The sequence below is a fragment of the Nicotiana tabacum genome, chromosome 20 (genome assembly GCF_000715075.1).
Source record: "Nicotiana tabacum cultivar K326 chromosome 20, ASM71507v2, whole genome shotgun sequence".
Classification (NCBI taxonomy): domain Eukaryota; kingdom Viridiplantae; phylum Streptophyta; class Magnoliopsida; order Solanales; family Solanaceae; genus Nicotiana; species Nicotiana tabacum.
The window spans coordinates 51,809,698-51,831,231 of record NC_134099.1 but is presented as its reverse complement, the minus strand read 5'-3'; the positions used below and the strand labels follow the sequence as shown (position 1 = coordinate 51,831,231).

Genomic DNA, 21,534 nt, shown 5'->3' with positions numbered 1-21,534 from the left:
TTCCCAAATATTCAATTGCTGAATAATTGGCAAGCGGGGGGACTACCTGCATTGGGGAAAATAAATATTATACGTGAAATTAATTATGCAGTTGACATGGCAAGATACGTGGATCATTAGAGAAGTGACAGCTGGAAAAGAGTACTTAAAGAGATGCGGGTCTTAATAGGTATGAGCAAAACGTATAAAAGACAAGAAGAAACAGTTGCTTGGGTCTATTGATAATTTGAAGAGACATCGGCGGAATGAATCAAGACAGCAAAAAGTACAGATTCGTTAATCTTCAATTAATGAGCATGAATAATTAGAAACGTTATAAAATCTTCATGAAACAATTACGATTGTCAATTATAACGTTTCATTAATATCATTAAATGCTCATAATGGCTCAATTACTTGAAGGAAGAGATGTTGTACTTAGAAATAGCTATAAAAAGAAGAAAAATTACATTTGTGTGGATACGTTCTGATTATTACTGGAATATACTTATTTACTTTGCTTTATATTGATTGCTTTGCTATTTTTTATTCTAATTTTCCTTTCTCATTACAAAAATATTTCGTTATTTGATTATCAATAACCCGAGTACTTTTAAAAATAAAAATCGAAATTCCTATTTTCTGGTTAAACAATACCTAGCAGGTGGAACATCATATACTATAAATTTTCATGCAATTACTCATCTATTGAACCTCATAAATATAAATATCCCCATACAACAGCCTCCACGAGTCCGAAGCACCTGTCCTCCAATGGAGGACTCATCCAAGCAACCCCTTCTTCCGCCTAGACACCCTCAAATCACCGACCAAGCTAGTGACAATTATCTTATCAGATTATCACATACTTCTTTTGCTCCTTCCTTTGTTGCTGATTCCGATGATATTCCCCCTATTACTGGAATCCAAGATTTCTTCAGAGAGTTTTCTGTTGAATCTAAGAAATTATGGTACCTTGCGGGTCCAGCAATATTTACTTCCCTTTGTCAATACTCTCTTGGTGCTGTCACTCAAACTTTTGCTGGACATGTCGGGACTCTTGAGCTTGCTGCCGTTTCTGTTGAAAACTCGGTCATCGCCGGTTTCTCTTTTGGTGTCATGGTAAAAAAAAAAAGTTTATTCTAGGGACTCTCTGCTCTTTTTTTTTTCATATGGTTTACAAACAGGGCAACAATGACTATGAGACCTCGTGTACTGCAATTTTTTTATATCTCTGAGTTATTACCTAAGGGCAGAGCTTGACTATAAGCGTCCATGTCAATTGAGGGAATGAGTTGTTAGCTATTAGATGTAATTCTTATCTCATGAGCTAATTTTCATATGAGTTGGGCATGATAACCTTTTTCTTCACGTGGTATCAGTAACCCATTCGCATTCTTAGTTCACTCAATATTGAGTTGTGTTATACTCCACGCTCCAGATGTTCAGTCCTAAGCATGCAAGTGTTAAGTGTTTGACATGGTTGAGGGAACGAGAAATTATATTATTATATGATTTTGGGCTAATTCTTACTCCATGGATTAACTTTTAGGATTGAGTTAGACTCAATATTTATTTTCTTCACAATTATAGAGCTAAAAATTGCACGTACTAGAGCTTAACCACATTTATTTTGAATTTAATGGCACCAATATTTTCCATCAGAACCCCCAACCGGAAAGGAATATACAACCATGTTCTTGATTTAATTATAAATATTTTGATCATAATTTGTTTGAATTTTGAATTGATGGCCATTGTTTTTTTGTTTGGACAGTTGGGAATGGGAAGTGCGTTAGAAACATTATGTGGACAAGCATTTGGAGCAGGACAAATTGACCTGCTAGGAGTATACATGCAAAGGTCATGGGTTATTCTCAATACAACAGCAGTAATTCTAATGTTATTTTACATTTTCGCGGCGCCATTTCTGAGATTAATTGGACAAACAGAGGACATATCACGGGAAGCAGGGAAAATGGCGTTATATATGATTCCTCAACTTTATGCATATGCCATGAATTTTCCAATCGCCAAGTTCTTGCAGGTATAGGTGGACTAAGGATTCAATTTGATGGTTTAATATTTAAGTTCTTATTATTGAACTTATTATACTTCTGAAATTACGAGTTCAAAATTTAATATTTGGTAGAATTTTAGTGATTTTTCATACATATATTTATGTCTGTGCTCCGAAAATCTACTATACAGTCACAAAGCAAAATTATGGTCATGGCATGGATTGCAGCAATAGCTTTGGTATTGCATAGTTTTTTCAGCTGGTTATTTATGCTAAAGCTCGGGTGGGGGCTCGTCGGCGCTGCGGTGGTGCTGAACTCATCGTGGTGGTTCATAGTGGTGGCGCAGCTGCTATATATATTTAATGGGACTTGTGGACAAGCTTGGTCAGGTTTCTCATGGAAGGCTTTCCATAATCTATGGGGCTTTGTTAGATTATCTCTTGCGTCAGCTGTCATGTTATGGTGGGTAATCCACCTTCCATTTTCTTTGTTTTTATTGCGAACAACTTTTAGTGATGCCTAATTTTCGGTTTTATTATATTTGGAAAAGGATTTTCTTTTATTCATCCACCCAGTAAAATCAATTTTATTTAATTTTAACATGTTTCAATAATTATGGCAAGTTACCTTTAGTAACTTTAAGATGTCCTCATGGTAATAGCATTTACGGATGCCATTTAAGGTCACCATCAACACGTTACAAAATATACTAAGAGCTGATCATATACGAAACATACAGTAGTTACCTATTAAGCTTTTGGTCTAAGTTTTCAGCTAATTAAGGAATCTTAATTTAATGGAAAGATAGTTTTACGTTTTAAATTAGTGGTCCTCTTGTTTCTGATCACTATGTTTTTCTTGATCTGATTTTTGGCTCTAATTAATAAATATTCAGCCTGGAAGTTTGGTACTTTATGGCGTTGGTCCTCTTCGCTGGTTATTTAAAGAACGCAGAAGTCGCTGTTGATGCCTTGTCCATTTGGTAAGTGTCGAATTGCTCTCTTGATGCTTATTGTCTGGCCATATTTCGAACACATTAAACTCTTTATAATTTGCCATAGTTATTTAATTTGTGTCATATATTTTCCTTTTCTATTGTTTATATTATTCTACTTTGGTGGCTGTGTTTGTATATTAGACGATAAAAACTTATAAATGGGGCGGCTTGACAAGAATACTTTGAGTCAACGGTCCGTCACTTGTCCTTTCCTTTGGAGTTGGTGGAAAGTAATTAGAGACAAAAATCTTGTAAAGGTCATACACTACTAGTGGGAGTAATTTTAATCTTTGCCAAAATAATACTGTTTTAACAAAGAAATAATAATTTATGTCATTTTCAACATAGTCCGTTGTTTTGCTAATGTTTAGATGTAAAAACAAACTCTAACACGGCAAAGAGAAGAAGTGGAATCCACCATTGCCAATTTTATCTTGTAAGAGCCACTTGGATGAAGTTAAAATGCCAATATATATTCAGAGATTATTGCTCCATTGCTTGCATTATTACAAGTATTATATTATACTCCTAGAACGATAATTGGACAAACTTAAATCAACTAGGAGTGTAAGAAAAAACTATCATTATAGTTTGGAAAGGGCCTCCCTTCGAGAACACCATAGTGAAATAATGGAAGAGAAAGCTAACTTTAGGCGTGTTTCATTAGATGATATCAATGATTTATTTTCAATTCAAGAATAAACTATTGACATTTTAATATCTTTGTAATCTGGGATTAGTACGTCTCTAGGAACAAAAATTATTACTTAGTCAATTTCATTATGTTTCACTCTCTTACTTTTGTCTCCCTCTTACTTCGTTCCACTCTCCTACTTTTTGGTACACTATATTTTTCTCGTTTAAGTTTTAAAAAATATCTGGAACATTATTTCTCTTTATAGCAACTTATATCTCAAATTGTTTTTATTTTCAATACCCGCCATTATTAGTTCTAATAAGTACTCTCTTCGTCCTAATTTATGTGGCGATGTCTGATTTTAAGAGTCAGACGATTTTTATTTATTGCAATTTTTTTCATATGCCTTTTGAATGTTTAGAATTATTTGTTATTTTGATTTATAATACTTTTTATGTAGTTTGTGAAAATATAAATTTTATTTTTGAAAAAAGTTAGTAAAAATTATATATATAAACTAATGGTCAAAATCAAGAAGTTTAACGTTTGAAATTTGAATATTGCTAGTGTGCTACGTAGATTGGGAGGGAAAGAGATGCAACTTTTTGACTTTTCTTTCTCACTTCTTCAATTTGGAAAGAGTTTTGTTTGTGGGCAGGGCGTCCCAACCCCAAAGCTCTTAAAATCCTTGCTCTTTTGGAGCCCCAAAATTACTCATGTAATATTATTTAATGTCTATTCAAGTAATCACTATTGATTATCATTGAAGACAGATAAATCTTTTCAAACATTTGATGTTAACTTGTCTCTTTTCATTATAATCACATAATGTCGGTAGACTTCATACATATAAATAAGAAAAACTATATATGGATTTTATATCCAAGTTTACGGTCTCTAGTTAAAATTTCACTTTATCTCAACTATTCTATTAAGCTGCCCCTTCTATGGGGGCGGGGTTCTACTTTCAATTGCAAATTGAACTATCGTGTACTAGCTTCTATTTCATCTTTGTCTAAAGAATTAAGAGTTGTCAAAAACTGTAGTATGAACATATTGGGCTGGGCGGTGATGGCAGCTATTGGATGCAATGCAGCTATAAGGTTTGACATAAATCCAAAATGACTATATTAGTAGTAAGACAAGAGTAGTTCTCTTGTACATTCTTACATGAAAAATAATACTCAAAATTTTCAGCGTGAGAGTGTCAAATGAACTCGGGGCAGCTCATCCAAGAACGGCTAAATTTTCAGTGGTGGTGGTGGTAGTATCCTCATTCTTGATTGGCCTTCTTCTATCGGTCTTTTTACTTGTCTTTCGAAGGCAATATCCTACCTTATTCGCGGAGAGTGAATCAGTCAAGCGTCTTGTCTATGAGCTAACACCATTACTTGCATTCTGCATAGTGGTTAACAACATTCAGCCAGCTCTATCTGGTGTGGCAATTGGAGCAGGATGGCAAGCTTTGGTTGCTTATGTCAATATTGCTTGTTACTATTTGTTTGGTATTCCACTGGGTTTATTATTAGGGTATAAGCTCAATATGGGTGTCCAAGTAAGTGTAACATGTCATTTTGTAAACCTACTTAATTATTTTTTCTTGTTTTAAATGGTCCTTTCATTTGACATATTATCTTCATTTTTGTTCATGATGTCAGGGTATTTGGTATGGAATGGTTAGCGGAACTGTGATTCAAACTTTCGCCTTGTTTTGGATAGTTTACAAAACCAACTGGAACAAAGAGGTAACTTGAAAAATACTAATCCCTTCTGCGTTGCTGAATAAATCAAACAATCTTGACACATCACATAAAGGTAGTTACATATGATATCCGTAATAAATTGAATTATAACCTAAAGAATAAGGTAAATTTTTCTTTTTCATCATTAAGGTACTAAAATAGGGTAAATAAAATACACTGGCTGAAAATTTTTTATGCATCCATTCTTCCATTGTGATTCAATTGTATCGATTCCCTCCGCCATGCCCAAACCCAAAAACAAATTGTCCCAGTTTGATTCACAAAAAAGATTTAGAGAAGACTGGGAAATGTGTCCCAATTTCCTTCTCCAAATCCTTTTAATTTCAATGTGTAGTTGTCTAAAAATATTAAAATATATTTCCATACTATTGAGAAACAAACATATGTACATTAAATTTCACTTGTTGCTATTTGTACGATCACCAACCATCATCGCGTTGCACCCAAACCCACCAATTATCACCATTGTTATGCTGCAACAACTTTATGACGATACATTTATAGCATGGTCTTTATAAAAGAGAAATTTTCATAAAACACTATCTTTTAGTGGTAATTAGTTATCTATAAATATCATTTGCTATATTACGGATTGTAGATACGTTTTCTGTTGTTATAAGATGTATTAGATGTATTTAAGCTATTGTATTAATGAATACAGTAGCAAAAATAGGCGTGAATCAGGGAAGTCCAGCTAATCAGTTGTTGTTGTAGGCATATAAATTTTAAATCCATAAAAGAATTTGGATTATATTTTAAATTCAAGATACATTGGTCCAAATAAATATATGGGCTAATATAATTGAATTAATTATATAAGTCCAATATATATGGATTAAATAAATAAGTCTTAATCCATTGGGCTAGCCCATTTAATTGGGCTAAAGTGATGAGCCCACTTCATTAAGCCTAAGATGTCATCTTCCTGGGGGGCCAGTTTGGTGCCACGTGTCAAATGACGTGGCGCGCCAAGTCAAACGAAAGAGCCAAGAGGATCATGCCATGTGTCAAAATGACAAGGCATGCCAAGTCACACTAAAAGGCCAATGAAATCGTGCCACGTGTGCAAGTGACATGTTCTGGCCAATCAAATGCAGTCATGTCACACTTCAATTTGATTGGTTGGAAAGAGTTTGTTCTTATCACAACTCTTCCCCTTCCACAACTATAAATAGGGGTCTTTATAACTCAGAAAAGACACCAGAAGTTATAACAAAAAGCAAGAAAGAGCTCGTGGATCAAACGCTGCAAATTCCTCCACAAGTTTCAGGCTTCAAGTTCAAGTTCAAGAACGAAGAACAAATCAAGGTCAAGTTCAAGCGATCAAGCTCAAGCTCAAGAACAAGATCATCGTTCGAGGCAACAAATACATATTCAAGATCAAGCTCAAAGGCCCTTGAATTTATTTACTATCGAAAAGTAGAATCAAAGGATTCATAGAGATTGTAACACTCAAATATTCGAAATAAAATACTACGATTGTTGCGATATTTTTCGGTCTTGATTTTATTTTCTCGAACCAAATTTATTGTCTACAAATTCTGGCACGCCCAGTAGGACAATCTCTACTTCTCATCTCAACTTTTCAATCACCAAAGTTCAAGAACATTGAAATGGCCTCGAAGAAAATCAACTCCAGATCAACATTCACCAGGCTGCTAACTCCAGGTTATATGCTGATGTGGAAGGCATCCTCGATGTCACCTTTGGAAGCTTCGGACCAGTTACGAGGAGTAAAGCAAGTTCTTTAGGACAATAAGCACCCCAAGTGTCGTCCGCATCAACCCCTATTTTCTGATATTCATCCTCAAAAGGAGCAAGATCTTCCACAAATGCATCTGAAGGAGGAAGCGATATTGCTGAAAAGATCAAGAAAACTCTTCCTCTGCTTGACCTCTCCGACTCCAAGCACTCTGCTGTGAAAGAAGATGATGATGCTTCAAGAGATGGATCCTCCGCACTTACACCACATAGTGTGAGCCAATCAAGGATCAATCTGTGTGAAAATCCATGCTACTCTCCGTCATCCACGACAATCATGCAAGCCATGGTGACAAACACTTCATCTATGGAGGAGCAGTTGGCAAACTTGACGGAAGCAATCGCTGGCTTGACCAAATGCATGCAAAATCAAGAGGCTAGAATTGACAAGCTAACAGACAGGGTGAGAATCTTGATGGAAGAAGAATCTACCCATGCACCCGGCAAGCTCCCAGAAGTTCTAGAGAGTGACTCTCCCCCAAGACAAGTAGCATCTACTAAGGCTATCCCTGTCTCATCTGAAAGGATGATTCCAATCGATCAACTGAAGGAGTTCATCGAAGGAACCATTAAGAACAAATATGAAGTTGCTGCCAAATCCTCCCTTACATATGCAAAGCCGTACACTGCAAGGGTCGATATGTTGAAGATGGCCTGCTGGCTATTAACCTCCGAAGTTTCAACAGTTTGATGGTAAAGGTAACCCAAAGCAACATATTGTGCACTTCGTGGAGACGTGCAACAATACTGGGACTTATGGAGATTACCTCATCAAGCAGTTTGTCCACTCGCTAAAAGGAAATGCTTTTGACTGGTACACGGACCTCGAGGCTGGATCTATCGACAACTGGGATCAACTAGAGCAAGAGTTCCTCAATCGCTTTTATAGCGCAAGACGCACGATGAGTATGATAGAGCTTACAAATACTCGTCAACGAAAGGGGGAACCAGTTATCAACTTTATGAATCATTGGAGGAATGCAAGCCTCAACTGCAAAGACAGGCTTAGTGAAGCTTCAGGCATAGAGATGTGCATCCAAGGCATGCATTGGGGATTGCGTTACATCTTGCAAGGTATCAAGCCTAGCACATTTGAAGAACTTGCAACTCGTGCCCATGACATGGAATTGAGCATGGCCTCCGCTGGAAATGAAAGGCTACCCATCTATGAACCTCGCAAAGTGAATGACAAGCAAGAATTCAGGAAGTGGGGCAAGTTCGTACCCAAGTCTAAAAGCAAAGAAGCTATGAATGTCAATACGTCACCTATGAAGTTCACGACGAAGGTGAGCAAGAAGTAGGGTATGAAATCCACTTCTTTTCAAGACAAGCCAAGTGGAAAGTTGACTCTAAAAGAAATGTAGGAAAAAGAGTACCCATTCCTGGATTCTGATGTGCCAGCCATTTTCGAAGAATCCCTCGAGTTAAATCTCATTGAGCTTCCAGAGATGAAGTGACCAAATGAAGCTGGGAAAACAAATGACCCGAACTACTGCAAATATCACCGACTTGTAAGCCACCCTCTGAAGAAGTGCTTTGTCTTCAAGGATAAAGTTATGGATTTGGCTCGCGAAAAGAAGATCGTGCTTGAAGATGAGAAAGCAAGCGCAAACCAAGTCTCTATCACCTTTGGCTCATTCAGTCCGGATGACTTATGTGGTTTTAAAGAAAGTAAAGATGAAGAATTACTAGAGAGAGACAAAGATGAAGTCAATCAACCTAATGACGATGAAGGTTGGACATTGGTGACTCGTCGTAGGCACCACAAAAGGAGCCCACGAAAAGAATCAATAGAACAACCAACAAGGAAGATAATGTAAAAAGACCAACGAAAAAGAATCCAATTAGGCATTTGAAGAAAGCAAAAGTAGAGATGCACCATTCTCAAAAGCCACGAAATCCAGTGACCTTGGAGGAGTTTTTACCAAGTTGGTTCCGCATGAAGATTTCCCATGAGGGCATTGATGCCTCTTGTTGCCATGCTGACAAAGGGGAAGAAAAGAGTGATGACCTACCGTTGGCACCATCTTTGGATAAGCCCATCGAGTCCACTCCTCAAGAAGTTAATGCTTGTGAGGAAAATGTCACATTCACAAATGACGATCTTTTGCTAGGTGACACTCCTCATAACCGCCCATTGTACATGGTTGGCTATTTACGCGATGAAAGGGTAAATCGAATTTTGGTTGATGGAGGATCCTCAGTGAACATTTTGCTAATCCACGCTATGAAAGAACTTGGTATTCCCATGAACGAACTCTCAGAAAGTCGTGTGATGATCCAAGGATTCAACCAAGGGGGAAAAGAGCCATAGGCGTGATCAGGATGGGAATCACTATTGAAGATATGTAATCAAGTGCATGGCTGCATGTGATCAACGCGAAGACTTCATACAATGTTTTGCTTGGGAGGCCTTGGATACATGAGAATAAAGTAGTTCCATCTACCTACCATCAATGTTTAAAATATACGAGGGTAAAGTTGAGAAGACGATAGTTGTTGATGATGAGCCATTCACCGAGGCTGAGTCACACTTTGCCGATGCAAAGTTCTACTTGAAGAACCGCATTGTGAAGGAGCTGAAAGTTGATGATGGTACAAAAAGCAAGAATGATGAACCCATAACTAAAAGAGCTGATGTGACTATTGGTAAAGCCAAAACTGTTACTAAGGAGGTACCCGCCAATGTGAATAAATCTCATAAAGGGGGTATTGCGTCTTATGGAAAGAAAGTAAGTCCCGCGCTCCAATATGTCCCTAAAAGGAAGAAAGACGAGGGCGAATCACAAAATCTCCAAACCAAGACGCTAAGGGAGTTAACTCTTCCGGTAAAACGAATTGAGGAAGTAAAGTTGTCCTCAAAGCCGCTTGCAGGGTTTGTAGCCCAAAATCGTTTGCAGAATGTGGCAGTCCCTACAAAGCGAACAGATGAAGGTTTCGATCCTAACGCTTACAAGCTATTTGCAAAAGTTGGATACAATCTCAATGAGCCGTCAAAGTTAGGGAAGTTCCCATCAGAAGTTGCAACGAGGAAACCACGTGAAGGTCTGGGATACAAGCAACTGTCACCAGTGCGCATCTCAATAAGAAGGGCGAGTAGCAATTATATATCAGTGTAGAAGACGAATCTGCTGCTTCTAACAGGCATTCTGCCTTTGATCGAGTTGGAAAATCAACTATGAGAACTTCTGTATTTGAGAGATTGGGTCCATTAAAGAAGGGGAATAAGTTCCAGAGAAATCATCGAAATACAAGAACACCCGCTTCACCCAAAATTCAGGAGATCTCTAAGGATTTCCAAAGTTTGGTTCCTTCTAGAATGAGGCAACAAACAAAACTGGTGGTTTCATGTGAAGAAGTACTGAAGGTAAAGCCATACACTGTGCTCTACACTAAGGAACGTGACGAAGATGAAGAAAGTGTAGGTTCTTCGTAAGGCGAGAATGGTGTTTCATCTTCGATGGGAGATAATGCGGAATTGGAGGATGTTTCTCCATGTTATCACATATCCTTCAATGATGGGGACCCTCAAGAAGATAAAGATGTGAAAGATGCTCCACCTGAACTTGAAGAAGGAGTGAAGGCGACAGTTGATGCCTTAAAAGAAGTTAACCTTGGCACCGATGAGGAACCAAGACCCACCTACCTAAGTGTTTTACTAGAAGCTAATGAAGAGAGCACTTATATTGAGTTACTCAAAGAATTCAGGGATGTCTTTGCTTGGAGTTACAAAGAGATGTCTGGCTTGGACCCGAAAGTAGCAGTCTATCACCTTGCAGTCAAAAATGGTGCTCGCCCTGTTAAATAAGCTCAAAGGCGTTTTAGGCCGGACTTGGTTCCCCTAATTGAAACTGAAGTTAACAAACTCATTGAAGCTGGATTTATTCGGGAAGTTAAATACCCAACATGGGTTTCAAGTATTGTCCCTGCAAGGAAGAAGAATGGCCAGATTTGAGTATGCGTTGACTTCAGGGACCTTAATAATGCATGTCCCAAAGATGAATTCCCGCTTCCTATTCCAGAGCTGATGATCGATGCTACTACTGGTTACGAGGCAATGTCTTTCATTGACGGTTCGTCGGGCTATAACCAAATTCGCATGGCACCAAAAGATGAAGAGCTTACTGCGTTTTGCACCCCCAAGGGTATTTATTGCTACAAGATAATGCCTTTTAGCTTGAAGAATGTTGGTGCTACTTACCAAAGGGCTATGTAGAATATTTTCGACGATCTTCTCCACAAGAATGTCGAATGCTATGTTGACGACTTGGTGGTGAAATCAAGAGAGAAGGGCGACCACATGAAAGACTTGAGGATGGTATTTGAATTGCTCCGGAGGTACCAACTTAGGATGAATCCGTTGAAATGTGCCTTTGGATTTACTTCTGGAAAGTTCCTTGGTTTCATTGTCCGACATCGAGGGATCGAAATTGATCAAGCCAAAGTTGATGCCATTTTGAAAATGCCCGAGCCTCGAGATATCCATGAATTGAAAAGTCTGCAAGGAAAGCTAGCATACCTTAGACGATTCATATCAAACTTGTCTGGGAGGTGCCAACCATTTAGTCACCTCATGAAGAAAGGTGTTCCTTTCAAGTGGGATCAAGCTTGTAGCAATGCCTTCGAAAGCATCAAAACCTACTTGATGAAGCCTCCAGTTGTAGCAGCTCTTATACCAGGAAAGCCATTGATACTATATATTGCAGCGCAGGAAAGGTCTATTGGAGCACTGTTGGCCCAAGAAAATAGTGAGGGGAAAGAAAACTCTCTTTACTACTTGAGCAGGATGATGACACCTAACGAGTTGAACTATTCGCCAATTGAAAAGTTATGTTTGGAGCTAGTTTCTCAATTCAAAAGTTGAAGCACTACTTTCAAGCTCATGTTTTCCGTCTTGTTTCTAAAGCAAATCCCATCAAGTTCGTGATGTCAAAACCTATTCTTAGTGATCTACTAGCGAGATTGTACCTCCAATTTCAACAATTCGAGATTTTGTACATCCCTCAAAAGGCTATAAAAGGACAAGCATTGGCAGACTTCTTGGCAGATCATCTGATACCTGATGACTGGGAGCTAACTGATAAATTACCTGATGAGGACGCAATTGTCATTGAAGTTCAACCTCCATGGAAGATGTACTTTGATGGTGCTGCGCATCGTGGGGGAGCCGGGGCTGGCATAGTATTTGTCACTCCTCAAGGTGAAGTCTTACCCTACTCCTTCACCTTGACACAACTCTATTCCAACAATGCTGCTGAATATCAAGCATTAATACTTGGGCTTGAAATGGTCGTTGATATGAAACAATTGCAATTTCAAGTCTTTGGTGACTCCCAGTTAGTGATCAATAAGCTTTTGGGTAGTTACGAGGTCAAGAAGCCTGAACTACGCCCACATTATGATTACGCAAAAAAATTGATGGGGTGGCTCAGCGATGTGACTATTCAGTATATACCATAGGAAAGAAAATAAGAAGGCTGGTGCTTTAGCTGCTCTAGCTTCATCATTAGCCCTGCCTGACCAAGCGCAAGTTACCGTCTGCCAAAGATGGGTAGTACCGCCGCCAAATGAGGTCGAAGGTGAAGATAACGAACTCAAGCATCTTGTTGCGGTTTCTGAAGTTGAGAAAGAAGAATGGCGACAACCCATTATCGACTACTTATGCTGTGGGATACTTCCAGAAAATCCGAGGAGAAGGACTGAAATCCGTCGTCGTGCACCTCGCTTCCTTTACTATAAGTATACTCTATACAGAAGGTCGTTTGAGGGAGTACTCTTGCGATGCCTAGAAGAAGAAGAAGCTCTCCAAGCTTTGCAAGAGGCACATTCTGGGGTATGTGGGTCACACCAGTCCGGACCAAAGCTCCACTTCCATATAAAAAGGATGGAATATTATTGGCCAACGATGGTAAAAGATTGCTTGGACTAAGCTCGAAGATGCAAGGCTTGTCAATTCCATGCGAATTTTATTCATCAACCTCCTGAAGTGTTGCACCCGACTATTGCATCCTGGCCATTTGACGCTTGGGGATTGGATGTTGTTGGACCACTACCAAAGTCCTCTGGTGGGCACCTATACATCTTGGCTGCAACTGACTACTTCTCAAAATGGGCTGAAGCTATTGCTCTTAAGGAAGTAAAAAAGAAAAATGTTGCAAGTTTCATCCTAGTAAACATTATTTATCGCTTTGGCATTCCTCGTTACATAATAACGGATAATGGAAAGCCATTCGGTAATAGGTTGATGAACAAGATTTGTGATCTCTTTGGCTTCAAGCAACGTAACTCTTCGATGTACAATGCTGCCGCCAATGGTCTAGTTGAGGCATTCAACAAGACTCTATGCAACTTGTTAAAGAAAGTTGTCTCCAAATCCAAATGAGATTGGAATGACCGTATGGAAGAAGCTCTATGGGCATATAAAACGACTCATCGCACGCCAACACATGAGACTCCTTATTCACTCGTTTATGGAGTCAAAGCCGTCTTGCCACTTGAGCGTCAAATACCTTCGTTACGACTGGCTATTCAAGAAGGGATCACTGATGAAGAAAATGCTCGACTTCGATTAGCAGAGTTGGAAGCTCTTGATGAAAAGAGATTGGAAGAACAAATCAAGGTCAAGTTCAAGCAATCAAGCTCAAGCTCAAGAACAAGATCATCGTTCGAGGCAACAAATACATATTCTAGATCAAACTCAAAGGCCCTTGAATTTATTTACTATTGAAAAGTGGAATCAGTGGATTCGTAGAGATTGTAACACTCAAATATTCGAAATAAAATACTACGATTGTTGCGATATTTTTCAGGCTTGATTTTATTTTCTCGAACCAAATTTATTGTCTACATTTGTATTCGTATGTATTCATGGCGTGAAACATGGGATTACTGCTGGACAAATTATTGTATTCAACTATATTCACGGCGTGAAACAGGGGATTACACTGTTTTTAAATGGAAAGTGAATCAATTAACATAATAGAATCCTAATATAACTCAACAAACTCAATTATAACACACAAATTTTGTATTTTCTTGTATAAAAAAGATTCTCAACCAAAAGATACCCCAAAAACATAGCAATCTTCAGAGAAATTATATAATACATCTGAATACATAAATTATATTAATTAAAAAAAATATATGAATACATTCATGGCATATAGCGAGACAGTGAATACAATGAAATACATAGAATACAGCGGGATACATTGAAATACAATAAAAAAATACAGTGAATACAATGAAATACATGGAGTACAACGATATAAACTGAATTACAATGGAAAAAAAGACAATGAATACAGTGAAATACATGAAAATACAGCATGATACGTTGAAAATACATTGAAATATATTAACAGAAAATCAAGTTGCTCAACCCCAAACTCCGCCGTCTTTATTCAAGAACAAATCCTAATTTCCGGCGAATCCGCCGTCGAGCAAAACCCCGAAACTCACCAAAAAGTCCCTTCGTATTCAATCAAGTGCCTTCGTATTTTACGAAACCCAATTGTGAGCCCTTCGTAACAGAAAATCAATAAGAAAAAGCCCTTCGTAACAACCCCACCAAAAATTTTCTTGAATGAAGTGCCCTCCATCTGTGCCTTTCGCAGGAGAAATTTTCACAAAACCCAATAAGGGAGCCCTTCGTAACAGAAAATCAAGTTATTGAAATTCAAGTTGCTTCTGACGGAGCCCTCGGGTGTGTTTTCAGAGAATGTGGGAAGAGAATTGCATGTATCAAAAAGAGAGAGAAAGAAATAGTGTAACTGAATAGCGTATTTAGTGGCTTAGGAGTATAACCAAAATAAGATATCTTGCTATAAACATTAAAAGGTATCTATAGAATATAATTTTCTTAAATGGTATTTATTTAAAATAAATAAGGTGTTAACTTTTGCTATAAGAGGTAAAAATTCCTTTATAAAATAACATTTAGGCGCCATATACAAAATGGTCATATTTACTGGGCTCATTACCATCACATTTCCATGTAAAAATAGCACGGGCTAGCCAGTTTTCGGACTGATCATTCAAAAATAGCCAGCGTTTGCAAAGTCATTGAAAAATAGCCACTATTTTGCTGCAACAGAGACCGGATCAGCATAATATACTAGAGATCGGTACACCTGTGTATGAACTTCCAGCATATTACGCTAGAACTCCAACACGTGGAAAGTTTCAGCATAATATACTGGAGATTGGAGCACCTGTGTATGATATGCTGACCGGTATATTATACTGGAATTCCAGTATATTATGCTGGAGTTTAATATACTTATGCTGGAACTCTATTATAATATGCTGGAGTTCCAGCCAGTATACTTATGCTGGAGTATTTTCCTGATTTTGAACAGTGTTTTTGTTCAGATTTATCTTTACATGAAAAGTGACTAAATTTCGATTACTTTTGAAACTGTCGCTATTTTTGAATGACCACTTGTAAATCTGACTATTTCTGAATTTATCCCCATTTCTATCAACTACTTGGGCCTAATTCCCAAGTACATATTTGGGCTTCAATGTCTATCCAAGTTTTGTAACACAGTTTGTTTTGGATTTCCTTTTTGTAAATTGCAGGCTTCTATTGCAGCAAAGAGGATAAAAATGTGGGGAGGGGAATCAAATGGAAAAGCCGATGATGCAGAGAAATGAACTGTGGTTTGGAGTCATTGCATTAAGCTCATCAAATGTATATGAAGAAATTTTGAAAATTTAAGTTGCTTATTGTTCAATGTAACAGCTAAGTAGTATTAGTGTTAATCATTGTAAGGAACTTTGCCAAAATTATTCTCAACTTGAAAGTGGAAAAGACCCTTGATAAGTTAGCTTTTAGCTAATTTTTCTAGTGTTTGAATACAGCTTTATGCCCCATTTGTCGGGATTAATTGATTAATTATGCTTTGAATGATCAGTTTCGGGATATGAAGTAATGGAAGAGCCTAGAGGAAATAAAAGCATCAAAAACATGCACGAGAATTGTGAATTGAAGCTTAAAAGTGTTAAAAGAATGAAGGAAGAAAAGGTGAAGATGTGCGTATACGCTCCCTTCTTGCGTAGCTACACTGCTAATGACTTGGAAGATGAAATTTTGGAGAGCTTATGAAATTAGCTACGCTGCTTTGCGTAGCTACGCTCACTACCTACGCCAACTGAACACCTGAAGCCATGCTAGAGAAAGCTGTTATGCGTAGCTATGCACTACTTTTTGCGTACGTAGCTACGCAGGCATCCGAGGGTCCATAATATGTATAATTTCAGTAGATAATTTCAGCTGAAGGAGAATGTGTAGGTTAAGCAATTGGACCAAACTTCAAAAGTAAGTCAGGGCCTTCAATTCAGTTTAGATTAGATTCATCTGACACGGAGCCCAACTCATTAAGCCTAATGCCGTGCTCAACAATTATGGGCCTCTAAATTCTTTAGCCCATTACATTTGCTCAATTTAAGATCATAAGAGGTTGTTGGAGTCGAATTTCACCTGCCCTTGTTAAGCCTTAAATCATTTAGTCTCACATGTCTTAAATTAACGGAGGTTTTGTTCTTCCCCACTTCTGTAAAATACTGTAAATTGAAACATGCCTCCATTTTTGGTAAGGATTCAACTCACTTCCTCAAATTCGATTCCCATAACAATCAGAAACATAGCAAACACACTCATATCGTAGAGATGTTTTAGGCGCGCACTTATTTTACTATTGTGACAGTGTATACGCTCGCGTGACATAATCATAATTTCCAAAAACTAAATCAAAGTATATGTTCGCGCAACTTTGGCCAAAACAATCTCGATAATTAATAAAGTGTTATTAATTGTGTACACGTAGACATGACATGATTTTTAGCACACTAAACAAAACGAATTTACACATATGTGATCCGTTTCAAAGATAAATCCATAACGCCATAATTAAAAGTAGTAAAAGGTAAAACACACATATATTCTAAAAATACGTAATTAAACAATTAATTAAGCCAGGTATGATTAAAACGACCGTGTTAAAACTACGGAACTCGAGAGCGCCTCACACCTTCTCCTGAGTTAACAGAATTCCTTACCCGGTCTTCTGTGTTCGCGGACCATAAAAATAGAGTAAATTCCTTTATTTGGAATTTTAAAGTAAACCTGTGACTTGGGACACCACAATAATTATCCCAAGTGACGACTCTAATTAAATAAAATCTCATTTCGAATAATGTCATTTTAATTGGAAAAATTTCATATTCTTCCAAGAAAGGAAGTGTGACATTCTGTCACATATATAACGAGCAAAATGAGTTACAGAGGCATTCAACAAGTAATTACCGCTGAATAAATACTTCAAATGGGAGCTAGAATTCAGTGAAAGTAGAAACGACCCAGTCTAACAAATTGAGAGATTAGAGTAAAGTTGCAAAAGAAAATAGATATTTGCTCTTAGGAGTTCATACATTTTTCTGCTTTTCAGACATTCTGTTAGCCTCCATGGACAATTCTTGGGTTGAACCTTCCGACATGATAAATCATCATTGCCATCTGATCAAAATACACAGTATTAGAATAGCCCAAAATAAGATTAAATTAGAATAGCTACTGATGAGAAATGCCAAATTATAAGCTAAGCAAGAATCGGGCTATCAGATTCAGTTGATTCATAGCACTAACTATTCAACTATTACTGACAGCCACCTGTATGAAAAATGGAAAAATAGTAGCTGTTGATCACCATAAATGCATCATAAAAAATACATTACAAAAAGACGGGTAAATTGTGAAGGTTAAAATTGCAGTTTGCGGAGGTTAGGAACCTCCGCTATTTGCTGTCACGACGGTTGAGCAAGCCCCCGCAGTATGCATCGCCACTATTAATTTGCGGCAGACAAATGCGGGGGTTTTTAACCTCCGCAAATTTCAATTTTAACATCCGCAATTTCATGCGCGAAAATAGATTTTTATTTTTAAAATTTAATTTTTTTTTTTTGAGTGTAGGGGTTGTAAACCCCCGCAATCAGTAATTTCTTTTTGGGGGATTTTATCCCCATCTATTTTTAAATATATTATAGAATTAATTTTTTATCATTAATTTGCCATACTTTTCCCCTAATATCAATTAAAATATTTATACTTAAACCAAAATATTAAAATTAAGAAATATCAACATTTCATTGACCGTGAAAAAATACTATTACGCAGTAGTATCATATGTCTTCAAACTAAGTTAGAACATAGTTAAACATCTATATTAGTGATCAGCTATTATATTGTCCTAATACATCCACTTCAATTAAAATGAATCTCAATGGTTGTCACTGGGATTGCTTGCGCCAGAAAATCTTCTTGCATCCGTCGGTGAAACGGGTCCACTAGCTGCATCACTTGGCTGCAGCAAAAAGTAAAAAAAAAATACAACTATTAAGAGGAGTATCAGGAAACAAGTCATTCGGATAAAATAAAATTATCTCAATGAGAAATAAAATACACTTTGCCACTTGGAGATATTATTTGAAGTTTCATTGAGTCTTCTTGTGCCAAAGACATTACTTATGAGAATTTTGTCATGATCATACTGTGGAATTCTATTTTAGGATTCTGTCATGTAACTACTCTACATTAAGATTTTATGTAAGTTCTTTCTACTAGTGTATGACATGTTTATAGTAGTATTCATTGTAGTAATCGCCTTCTTGCTTGAAATCCTAGAAACACAAGTCAGATTTGGTCCCTTAAAGGAAAATTCAAGTTACATTTACATTTCTACATTTTAATATTCTTGCCATTTCTATATGTCAAATTTAAAACGTGAAGGAATGAGTACAAGATTAAATTGGAAAGGATTCTATGCAGCAATCTGCTTACATATTCATTGTGGTTCTCCAGCTTGTTAGGTGGAAAAGGATAGACAAATTGTTGATTTTTCATAGTAACTGTAGAGTCCCAAAACTCCAAAGTCGCACCAGTTATCATAGTGACTCTCAGCCCTTCACAAATGAAAAATAAAATTGCACAATATACCAAAAATAAAAGAACTTAGCATTTACCATTGTAGGAGGAGAAGCAAAGATCCCAACAAATTATTCTGGTATTGACCTTTCCTTCATTATCATATATTCTTTGAGAGTACTCATCAATTGATTGTACTTCTCTTGGCATCCAGAAGAAGAACAACCAACATTATTACTCACAATTCTAATATTACCAAGACGAAGATTTGTCTCTCTGAAAGTATTGCTTGGAGTAGCTGCTAATCCCAAACATCTCACCCTTCGAGAATGCTCTTTGCCTAGCACCAACAACATCATTTGGAGAAATTTCCGACTCATCAAATGTACTTTCACTCACTGCTAGCTCAATATTTTCCTAAACACAATACACATTAAAAAAATCTGAGCCAACATTATAAATTGGTTATTACTATGCTTCACAATAATTATCTATTTCCTGCCATAAGGTGCAATCAGTAGCCTAGAGCATCAGTAGTTGACAAAATTGGGCATATGCACTTATTTTATCATCCTCCCTAAAGGTCCAACAGTTCATAACCTTCTCTAAGTAGGTTAATCATTAGAACAAATCATGACCTAAGTATTTTCAGAATATACTTATTCTTGCACTTTGCCTCAGCTATATTCTATAATCCACAACTAGCTGTTCATATGTAGGATATTTTGTTCAAGCAGTTAGCTGTAATTACAGTAGTCTGCAGACTATAACACAACATGTCACCATTTGCAAGTTTGATCTTTACAAATTATGAATAAGATGAAAAGTCATACTTCAACATATGAATGTTAATAAATGTCCATTAAACTATTGTATATATGATATACTTATATATGCCCCCTTCCTTGAAAATCTAGCTTCAGATCAAACAAACCAATTGTAGAAGTTCATTATTGACTTAGGCACATGACAACTTCTTAAAAATAAGGAGTAAGTTCCAGTAGATAAGTGTAAAACATATATGATATGGAAAACTTCTCTCTTTCGTTGTCATTTTGATATACACTCATGTATTAGAAGCAATATATCATTGAAGTTTATATATGCAGAGACAAGTATGAATTGTTAGTCTTAAAGAGTCAGCAGCGTGTGAACGATAAAATTATATCGTCATTTGCCATATCAATATTCTGAAAATATTACTCCAAAGAAAAAAAAAGTCTTAAAGATTCTTTATAAGTCCTTGTACCTGGATATTGAAAGGCTTATCCACTTGAGAATTGTAGTTTTCATGATAGTCATATGAAAACTGTCATATGATCGGCTTATCTGCTTGAGAATTGTAGTTGTCAAGAATAGGTTTTGCCAACAAAGTTCACCATATGATTCCTTTTATTCTAGTTTTCATGATAGTCACACATAGATCATTCTATCTTAGCTGTTAAAAGCAATATAGTATCATGAACAAGACTGCCTACTAGAGTCATTTAGGCAAACAAGTCAACATGAGAACATGAACAGAATCATCACTGAGAGTCGGTCAATAGACTAGACCAAAACATCATAACATAAAAGGTTGAAACAAACATAATGATGTAGGTGTAATGGTCTTATATTTTAACTTACACATATTTCTTTTGTCTTCTCATTTACATATGATCCATCTCGTTTCGTATGTGTAGCAAGATAAAGTTGTGCTTGTCCAGACTTTCTCCTTGTCTCAGCCATCTATGTATGAAAATAAAAAAAGGTCAGAATAGATTAATTAAAATAAAAGAAATAGATACAATATCTAAAATTTAAATAGTAAAGTAAGGTAAATAATGTGACATCTTTCACCATTTCAGCCTTTCTTCTAGAATTAGGTTTGGAGCCACCAGTGTGTGGAACTGTTTGTTTCTTCTGATTTTCAGCATTTCTTTTACACATGTTCTAATAATAAGATACATTTCAGTCAACTGTATAAATGAATAATCATATTTTTATGCATTTCAATGTGACGTTCAGAAAAATACCCGAGTTTTTTTCTTTATAATGGTAATTCACAAAGGAAGTCCATTGATCCCGAGTAATACCTACCAAAACATTATCCATAATCTCATCTTTGATTTTAAGTGGGTCTTTAAACTCATCCCACAACTTCTGCCTACTTACAGCCCACTTCTTTGCAATAGAGCGATAAACATATCCTCGTGCAACTTCCTCAATGGTCATAAAATAGAAATGAGCCTTCAAAAATAAATTTTGGTTAGTTTATCTTTTATAACAAATATAAAAACAAAAGACACAATAGAGATATAGTTATAAAGATGTAAAGCTTATACCTTTATAATGTTATCAAAGCAGTCGTTAAAGTATGACTTAGGCATATCCAGCCATTTATCAAAGCTAATTGGAAATATGGTACAGTCAGTTGCTAAAAGTTCACATACGCCTGCAAGAAGGCCTTGTGC

The 21,534-nt window shown here is 36.8% G+C and overlaps 1 protein-coding gene and 1 long non-coding RNA gene across 3 annotated transcripts; one reads left to right on the top strand and one right to left on the bottom strand.

Annotated features, from left to right (window-relative positions):
• The first annotated feature begins 690 nt into the window (after positions 1-690).
• LOC107817643 (protein DETOXIFICATION 29-like) lies at positions 691-16,018 on the top strand. 2 transcript variants are annotated; one of them, XM_016643511.2, is made up of 8 exons: positions 691-1,101; positions 1,757-2,026; positions 2,191-2,462; positions 2,896-2,982; positions 4,681-4,737; positions 4,832-5,189; positions 5,293-5,379; positions 15,742-16,018. In XM_016643511.2, exons 1-8 carry the CDS (start codon positions 754-756, stop codon positions 15,814-15,816), a joined length of 1,554 nt encoding a protein of 517 aa, XP_016498997.2. In that variant the 5' UTR covers positions 691-753; the 3' UTR covers positions 15,817-16,018. The 2 variants fall into 2 exon arrangements, with proteins under 2 accessions (XP_016498997.2, XP_075096658.1); XM_075240557.1 differs by lacking the exon at positions 15,742-16,018 and adding an exon at positions 6,590-6,734.
• A 1,345-nt stretch (positions 16,019-17,363) lies between these two features.
• On the bottom strand, positions 17,364-17,963 carry LOC107817644 (uncharacterized). Its single transcript, XR_001655250.1, has 2 exons — positions 17,831-17,963; positions 17,364-17,677 (listed from the first exon to the last, which is right to left on the bottom strand). It is a non-coding gene; the product is annotated as an uncharacterized LOC107817644 (long non-coding RNA).
• Positions 17,964-21,534: the final 3,571 nt, after the last annotated feature.